Raw genomic sequence first — 8,966 nt, forward strand, 5'->3', positions numbered from 1 at the left:
CCCCCCCCCCCCCCCCCCCCCCCCCCCCCCCCCCCCCCCCCCCCCTTCAGCAGCCCACCAGGTGGCAGCCTCAGGGCTCCGTTCAGAGCCGTGCTAACAGGCCCCAGCAGGGGGCGCCATGGACCCACACTTGCCGGAAGGTTCCTTCTGCCTTTCGGAGTCCCCATCTCCGCACCAAGGGACTAAGACTCAGGGGCTGCAAGATGTAGCCCCTTCCAGGCGTTGGGCACAGGATGCTCCACAGAGAAGCAGAGCCTGAGTCCAAGCAAGTCTGCGTAGGTCTGAGTAGGGCAAGGCTCAGCCAGCTGAGGTCCGGGCACCCCTTCCCAGCCCAGCACCAGAGCCCCAGCTGCACCCACATGCTGCCCACCACACGGAGGGGGGTTCTTCCTTTACTGCCTGCCCCATGAAGAGGGGGCCACTGCCCCACCCCCACCCCACGGTGACAGCTCCGTCCCCACGTGCGCAGGCCTGTCACTGGGTGTCGGGGTCTTGGAAGCCCCAGGCCTCCACGGCAGCGATGAGGAAGTTCTCAGAGCAGAGGGGCTGGTTGTTGAAAGTATCGCAGTGGCCAGTGCGGCCCCGGTTCAGGTCCCCATCGATGTAGAGCGCTTGGCCGCCCCCTCCACCTGTGGGATGCTGGGGTCAGCGTCTGTCCCTCTGTCCAGCACTGCCCCCTAGAGGCTCTCCTCCTGCTCCTCAGCAGCCCCGCTTGGATGGGGACCCCGCCCCAGCCCTGCCAGAGACTTCTCTAAAACAACAGGGCTGGCCTTCGGTACCCCTGGCTGGGGCCCCCACCGTGCACCCTCTGATCCCCGCTCCCACCCCTGCACCCACTCCAGCCCCAACAGTCCCGGCTCTCTTCCTCTGCCTGTCCCTCACATGAGGCACCCGCCACGGCAGGGGCTTCGGTTCCCCCCCACGACTTCGCACCCATCTCCTGGGCTACGTGGCCGAGGGCAGGGAGGAGCCCAGCCTGGAGTGCGGGGAGGCGCCCACCTACGATGAGGCAGTCGTTGCCCCCAGCCATGAACATAGACTCGGTCTTGGAGGGCAGGTTGAAGTGCCGCGCGGACAGGAAGGGCGAGAGGCGGTCGGCAGGGTCTGAGGATGTGGGGCGGCCGAGAGAGGATGGAGTGGCAGCAGCCTCCAAGGACACTGGCTTGGTCAACTCCGGGTGTTTGATGACCACCCACTCGTAGCGCTGGACCTCAGGCTGCAGCTGAGGGCGCAAGGGCAGCGTGAGTCACAGGCACACGCCCCCCACCAATCTTTATCGGGGCCCGGGCCGGGGAGCCGACTGCACCGGGCAGACGAGGCTCGCCTGTCGATGGATCACAAACAAGAAGGACGTGGGGAGGCACTCTGTGGGGGGAGCACTAGGAGGAGTGGGAGGCAGGGTCTCCTGAGCAGGGCCCCCAGCCGGACACACTCACCCTGAACACGAAGCACTCTCCCGTCCCAAAGAAGCCCACTTTGCCTCCAAACTTGTTCCTCTCACTCCAGTCTGTTGACAGGTAAGCCCCACACACCTGGGGAGAAAGGCTGGTGGTGTGAGGCTGTGCCCCACCTGCAGGAGCACCCTCGTTCAGAGCCTGCTGGGGACCACCCCCCCACCCCCCCCACCCCCACCCCCGGGGTGGTCACCGATAGGGGGCGCTGTTGGTGTGCCCAAGGGGAAAGGGTGGAGGTGGACAGTGGGGTGGGGAGGTCAGAGTTTGCAGGGCATGGGGCGGGCAGTGAGGGTGGGTGGGTGGCTGCCTCCGCCATCATCAGCGTGTTTGGGATATTTCTGTTTCCCTCCTTGGCCCTCAAGCATGGGAATGAGCCCACTTCCACACTCTGACTTTGGGCATCAACCCCAGGGATGCCCCTTACACAGAAGCTTCTGAGAGGTGACCCTGAGAGGCTCGAGAATGTTCCCTAACCTCCAGCCAGCCAGCAAAGTGCCGACTCAGTCCTTGGAGGGGCTGCAGGCGGCGTGGCTGCAGGCTTTGCCCGAAGCGTCTGACAGTGAGTCACCTGCTAAAGTGCAGACGCCCAGGCTCCTCCTGGAATCCCAGACACGGAACCCGGAACCGGGTGAGGAACCTACCACTCCCGTGGGTGCAGGTGTGGGAGAACCAGGACCCTCTACCGTGTGCACACGCCCCTAGGATGGGGGCACGTGAGTTCCGACTTCCCTGGGTGCCTCAGAGCACTTAGCAGAGGACAGGGCCCTGAGAGTCGCCTGTCATGGGTGGAGGCAGGGCCCTGCTCACGGGGTATTTGTGCAGGGCTCGCTCCTTGAAGCCAGGCTCTGTGCCACCAGGCTGCTCAGCAGGGGCCTGGAGCCAGCCCCCCAGGGAAGCGGGAGGCCCTGGGTGGTTGGGGGTCAGATGGAGAGGCTGGATTCACCTCTCTGTGGAGGGTGGGCTCCACTCTGCGCCCCTAAGAGAAGGAAGCCTGGGTGGAAGCTTCAGGGGGGCACCCCCACCCCCGCCCCAAGGCTCATTAGTGGCAAGGGCCTCTCCTCACCTCCTTTTGCGTGGTCTTGATGAGCAGGAGGGTGGGCTCATGTCCTTCACACTGGAAGTAAAACCTGGGGGCAAAGACCACACATGCCAGGCTTCCATCCCACCTCTGTGCCACCTCTGGCCACAGCAATCTGGCACCCATAGCATCTGAGAAGCCCAGGCTGTCTGGGGGAGACGGGTCTGGGAACTGTGCTTCCTCATCTCCTGGGGACCAGGTGTGGTGGCCAAGGACCCGGCAGCACCCTGGCCCAGACATTTCTTAGCCAAGACGGAGCCCGGGCCTAGCAGCCTCAGGGCCGAGCAGTCAGCTGGCCAGGACCGTCAGCGCGGCTGCAATGTGGGGAAAAGCCGCATGACGGACGGCCCTCAGCGGGCCCAGCCACGTGTCAGGAGCTTCAGGGAAGCAAAACCCGAGGAACCTGCTCTCAGAAAGCTCACGGGTGCCCGGCGGGGGGGGGCTGAGCCTGTGGGTCACGGAGTGCACGAGGAGGCTGGACACAGCATCCTGGTGGCACCAAGTGCCCGGAGCCTTCATGGCATCCCTGGTGGCCCAGCCTGGCTGTCCCACAGCAGGCCTCCCACACAGCACAGAGGCAGGGACCAGGTGAACGTGTCCTTAGCTATGCTGTAACAGTCACGTGGGCTGGGACAGCTCTGCCTATGTCACCTCTGCGGGGTCACCTGTGACCTGAGCCAGAAGCTCCTGAGGCGACCTGCCATCTAAGGCTGACTGGGGCCGAACCTGGCAGAGCTGCCTCGAGAGGCAGGGACACCCCGGACTCAGCTGTGGACCAGCCAGGTGGGGCTTGGGCAGCAGGGGCCCAGGGCCTACCGCCACAGGTCTTCCTGTGCTAGGATGAAGTTCCTGTGTGGGGGTTCCACCTCCCAGGGTCATCACACCTACACAGGAGCCTGGATTAGTGCTGTGTATTCAGGCCAGCGACCCCTGAAGTCTGGGTGGCCGGGGAGTAGGAGAAGCCCAGAAAAAGGGGCTCTCAATTCTAAGGCCCCTGAGGAAAAGGCAGGTAGATCCCGGGGCCCATCCCCAGACACTACCCACACTTCCGGGGTGTCTCCACGGCTTGCTCCATCCTCCCATGTGTCAGGCCCTTGGAGCCCGTGCCTTGGGCCGCTGCCGGGCTCCCGGGTGTTACCTGGTCAGGCTGTACCCGTGCTGCAGCGAGGAGAAGAGCAGGAGGGGCTGGCAGAGGGCAAAGCGCTCAGGGACCCACGACCAGATGTCTCTCATCTCCTTCACACTGACGATCTCTGAGTGGAAGTTCTCCGCGTGCACCGCCAAGTGCACAAACTGCCTGGGGAGAGTGGGGAGGGCTCAGAGTGCAGCCCTGACCACGCCCTGGCCACGCCCCCCGCCCGGGAGCGTTGCGGAGCCTCTCGCATGAGCTATGCCTGAAGGGGGCTTCTCTGCTATTCCCGAGGAAACAAGGAAATGGGACTGGGGGAATGGCGCTGAGCCCTGGAGCCCCGCTCCCATCAGCTACGGAGGGGAGAGCACTCAACCTGGGTGGGGACAGAAGCACGTCTTCTCTAATGAATGGGGACACTGAGTGAGCCAGCTCTGACAAGACAATGCTTCAGAGCCAGCCAAGCACGGACAGACAGCATGTCTGAGGCAGCTGAGCAGACAGACAGACAGAGAGCTTGAAGAGCAGCCAGGGTTTAAGGCAGCATTGCCAAACCCAGCCCCAAGAGCCAGAGAAAGCAGCTGGGCCCTGGGACAGCCAGGACGGGAGATGGAGAAAAGCCAGGAAGGAAGATATGGTTTCCAGACCTACCTTTTAGAAAGTGAAACACTGAAAAACAGGGGGAAGCAACGGACACAGAGAAGAGGAAGAAAAACAAAACAGACAAGGACAGGTTAGTGGCAAATACTGATGGCCAGGACGAACCTGCCTCTGGCCCAGGAGAAAGGCCTCCACACCAAGGGCACGGTCATGCCGAGATGGTGTTGGGACACCGTAGGCCCCTCCCAGCCTGGCTTCCCAGGGGCGGTACTCAGGGCAGGGGGACATACCCAGCAGCCGCAAGAGCAGCCGGCAAGGGAGCACAGACCCCAGATGGGGGACAGAGCAGGGGCTGCTTTAAAATGATCTGAGGCAGTCAGCCGGGCCCACGGCCAGACCTTCTGACTCCATGGTCAGCATCCAGCGTCCGTCTCCGCCACCGGCCTCGACCCTGAAGGCAGGACCCTCCCTGTACCTTCTGTACCCGCAGCTGCCTGAGCAGCCTGTGGCTGTAGCCAGAAGGCCCCCTCCTCACTCCCATGGCTTCCTATCCACGCAGGGCTGGCTGCCAGGAGGCAGACCAGGAGCCTGGCAGGACTGGCTCAGGCCCCAGCCGCCAGGACGCATCCCACCTACGCCCTGCCCTAGTGGGCCCCTCACCTACCCAGGGGCGGGCCACACCCAAGGCCCCAAGGGGCCTGCCTACCTCTTCTGCTTGACGGTGATGCCTTTCTGCTTCAGAGCTTTCTCGTTGGCCATCTGCAGGAGCTGAATCTCCTTCCGGGAGAAGAGGCGGATGGCAAATGCTTTCTCCAGCAGCTTCTCAGGAGACACGGTCTTGGCGATATCCCTGACGAAGGTGCGAATGTCCTGCTTCACGCTGTCTGACTCGAGCGGCTGCCCAGCCCTCACCTTGTGGAAGAACTTGAGGATCGCCAGCGCCACGCGGTACAGCACCTTGTAGCCTTCCACCAGGAACACGTCGAAGACGCGGGCGAAGTGGCCGAGGGGCAGCTCCCCGAACAGCCAGCGCTGCCAGTCCGCGTAGACCTGCAGGACGTCCTCTGACACGGCCACCATCAGCTTGTGGGCCGCCTGGCAGTACTTGTTCACCAGGTCCCCAAACGTCATGCAGGAGGACTCGAAGGCCAGGAAGCTCTGATCCACCAGCTTCCGGCTGGGGTCATTGCAGGCCAGGATGCGGCAGGCATTCTCAAAGCACTGGGCCTCGTCCGTGCTGTAGTGCAGGAGCAGGGCCACGACCGCGGGCAAGGCGGGGCAGAAGGACACGTCGGGGAACTGGTTGGCGATGCACAGCAGGATCTTGCGCACGGCATCCTCGCCCCGCGCGTTCAGGCAGTAGCTGGGCACCTGCGTGTTGTCCACAAACTCGGGCAAGGGCAGGCTGCTGCTGCTGTGCTTGCCCACGATCTTGCCCACGATGTCGCTGTATACGCTGGCGTCCGGTGTGACCGTGCGGCAGGGGATGTCCCGGATCAGGCGCTGGTACACCTTCCCCCGCAGGGCGTAGCTGCGGGCCCAGTAGCCCTGGCGAGCCAGCTGCTTCAGCTCCTGCGGCTCGGTGCAGCTCAGCTCCTTGGGGCCCAGGTCCTGCACGGCCGCGTCCATCCTGTCTCTGTCCACAAAGCAGTTGTAGCCCGGGGGATCCATGGTGCGGGGCGCCCAGCACGGGGATCCCAGGCTGCCGGGAGAGGCACGGAGCAGCTAAATCCCCCAGCCCCGTCTCCTAGGCTTTGCTGCTGACCTCTTTGCCATCCTGTACCCTGTCGGATTGAAAGTCAGGCTTAATGTACGCATAGGTTATATATTAACCATATACGACAGTTCACATTTTTTTAAATTTTTTTAATGTTTTTATTTATTTTTGAGACAGAGAGAGACAAAGCATGAGCAGGGGAGGGGCAGACAGAGAGGGAGACACAGAATCCGAAGCAGGCTCCAGGCTCTGAGCCGTCAGCACAGAGCCTGACGCGGGGCTCGAACTCACAGACTGTGAGATCGTGACCTGAGCCGAAGTCGGACGCCCAACCGATTGAACCACCCAGGCGCCCCGAAAGTTCACATTTTAAAGAGCATGTTTTTATTTTCATTTTTCTAAGAAGTATTAGGAGGGCTTCTACTTAAAACAAGTGGAGGGGCACCTGGGTGTCTCAGTCGGTTAAACGCCTGACTTTTGGTTTCAACTCAGGTCATGATTTCGCGGTTTGTGGGTTCGAGCCCTCCATCAGGCTCTGTGCTGACAGCTCGGAGCCTGGAGCCTGCTTCGGATTCTGTCTCCTCCACTCTCTGTTCCTTCCCCTGTTAGCTCTCCCTCCCGCCCGCTCTCTCTCTCTCTCTCTCTCTCTCTCTCTCTCTCTCTCAAAATACACAAACATTTAAAGAAAAACAAGATGAGTGGATATTTTGAGAAGTCACTATGAACTCTGGAGTAGAACTTCTTTTCATGCAGTTACTGGAGTAGATCACACAGATTCTGAGTAATGAGAGCCTAAGGCTCAGATCCCAGAAGGGCTGGGCCAGCCAGATCCTGCTGAAGACAGCTCTCTGCTGGGTGTAGGCGGGCCCCCCAGCCCTCCTTCCCCCCCAACACCGCGGCGGGGGGGCTCGCTGGACAGGAGCACCCCAGCCAGTTAAAAGCTGCCCAGTGTCTACTCCCTAAGGCTCCGGGCCTCTGCAGCTGCGCCGAGCACGGCACCACACAACTGCTCTGCCCCACCGGCCCTGGGTCAGAAGCCACAGGCCAGCCCTGAGCTTTCTAGAAACGCCAGCTGAGTTTCAGGTAGGCCTTCCAGAGAAGACTTGCTGTGGGGGAGTAAACGGGAGGGCTGAGAAAGAAACAGAAGGTGTCACTGCTTCAAAATTAAGACATTTCTGGGTCCACAGGAGCCAGAAGTATCACACTGGGGGGTCTGGTGCTGTCTCTCCATTACGGGAAACTAGTGAGATCCAGGCGGACGTTGCACACAGGGAAGGTGTGCTGACACACCCAAGAGCAGCGTATGCCCACGCACCTCAGACTAGCCTTTCCGCCTGGGACAGTACAGGGTCCAGAGACGTCATAACGGTTTGCTTCAGCAAGTTTCAGTAGATGGCCAGATCATTCCAGTTTCTCCTGCATCTGTAACATTCATCTGAAAATACAAAAAGGAAATAGTACCTTAAAAACGTGGAGTGGAAATTAAAGAATTATAGCCTAAAAGCTGTATATGTGAGAAGCCCCTCGGTGCAGCGTGGTTTTTCTCACTGTGGGAAAACATATGTAGAATTACCAGGGTAACCATCTCTGAGTCTACGGAACCGTGGCAGGAAGCGCAGTCACACTGTGCCCTCACCACCACCGTGCCAACAACTCTTTCGTCTTCCCAGCTGAGACTCTGCCCCCAGGACGCATGGACTCCCCCTCCCCCAGCCCCTGGAGCCCACCCTTCTCCTTTCTGTCTCTACCAAGGCAACAATTCTAAGAATCTCACAGAAGTGAAATCACACACATTTGTCATTTTGTGACTAGCTTATTTCACTGAGCATAATGCCTTCAAGGTTCATCTAGGTTATTTTTTTTCAATTTTTTAAAATGTTTATTATCTATTTTTGAGAGGGAGAGAAAACAAGTGAGGGAGGGGCAGAGAGAGAGAGGGAGACACAGAATCCTAAGCAGGCTCCAGGCTCTGAGCTGTCAGCACAGAGCCCCATGAGGGGCTCGAACCCACGAACCATGAGATCATGACCTGAGCTGAAGTCAGACACTCCGACTGAGCCACGCAGGCACCCCGATTCATTTATGTTTATAGCATGCATGTATCAGGATTTTTTTTTTTAAGATTATTTTTTAGAGCAGTTGCAGGTTCACAGAAAAGTTGAGAGGAAGGTACTGAGATTTCACACATACCCGCTCCCTCGTCAACACCCCCCAGGGGAGTGGGGCATCTGGTCCAATGAGAAACCTGCATTAAAACATCATCATCACCTAAAATCGGCAGATTCATGAGGGTCTGCTCCCGGTGTGCATTCTAGGAGTTTGGACAAATGTGTAATGACACGTATCCTCATTACAAAATCATACAGAGTAGTTTCACTGTCCCAAGATACCTCTGCACTCCACCTACGTGTCCTGCCCCCCCATTTACCAGAATTTCATTCCTTTTTATGGCCAAATAATACTCCATTGTGTGACCAGAACACATTGTGCTTACCCACTCATCTCTGAGTGGACACGGGCTGCGGCCACCTCCTGGCTATTTGTTGTAAGTAACACTGTGAACACCGGGTGCCCGGGTCTGGTGGAGTCCCGGCTTCTGGCTCTTTTGGATACATATCAGTTGACACTGCTCTTTATGTATTTTTTTTAATGTTTACTTATTTTTGACAGAGAGACAGAGCGAGCGTGAGTGGGGGAGGGGCAAAGAGGCAGACACAGAATCTGAAGCAGGCTCCAGGCTCTAAACTGTCAGCACAGAGTCCGATGTGGGGCTTGAACCCACAAACTGTGAGATCATGACCTGAGCCGAAGTCAGACGTTTAACCCACTGAGCCACCCACGTGCCCTGACAACGCTTTTTTCTTTTTAACTTGTCTTATTTTTTATTTTTTAAAATTTACATCCAAATTAGCTAGCATATAGTACAACAATGAGTTCAGGAGTAGATTCCTTAGTGCCCCTTACCCATTTAGCCCATCCCCCCCCCCC

General features: G+C 59.1%; 1 protein-coding gene and 1 long non-coding RNA gene across 3 annotated transcripts in view; both read right to left on the reverse strand.

Annotated features, from left to right (window-relative positions):
* Positions 1–260: 260 nt before the first annotated feature.
* Positions 261–6,041, reverse strand: TBC1D24 (TBC1 domain family member 24). 2 transcript variants are annotated; one of them, XM_040459353.1, is made up of 7 exons: positions 4,968–6,041; positions 4,313–4,330; positions 3,671–3,829; positions 2,518–2,581; positions 1,437–1,532; positions 1,000–1,222; positions 261–629 (listed from the first exon to the last, which is right to left on the reverse strand). In XM_040459353.1, exons 1-7 carry the CDS (start codon positions 5,930–5,932, stop codon positions 475–477), a joined length of 1,680 nt encoding a protein of 559 aa, XP_040315287.1. In that variant the 5' UTR covers positions 5,933–6,041; the 3' UTR covers positions 261–474. The 2 variants fall into 2 exon arrangements, with proteins under 2 accessions (XP_040315287.1, XP_040315288.1); XM_040459354.1 differs by lacking the exon at positions 4,313–4,330.
* A 1,269-nt stretch (positions 6,042–7,310) lies between these two features.
* LOC121019669 (uncharacterized) overlaps positions 7,311–8,966 on the reverse strand; it is a 6,530-nt gene continuing 4,874 nt past the window's right edge. Inside the window, exon 3 of the long non-coding RNA XR_005785729.1 lies at positions 7,311–7,413. This is a non-coding gene — a long non-coding RNA (uncharacterized LOC121019669). The remainder of the gene's footprint in view (positions 7,414–8,966) is intronic.

Source organism: Herpailurus yagouaroundi, unplaced genomic scaffold (genome assembly GCF_014898765.1).
Source record: "Herpailurus yagouaroundi ecotype Mexico unplaced genomic scaffold, PumYag 222, whole genome shotgun sequence".
NCBI lineage: Eukaryota > Metazoa > Chordata > Mammalia > Carnivora > Felidae > Herpailurus > Herpailurus yagouaroundi.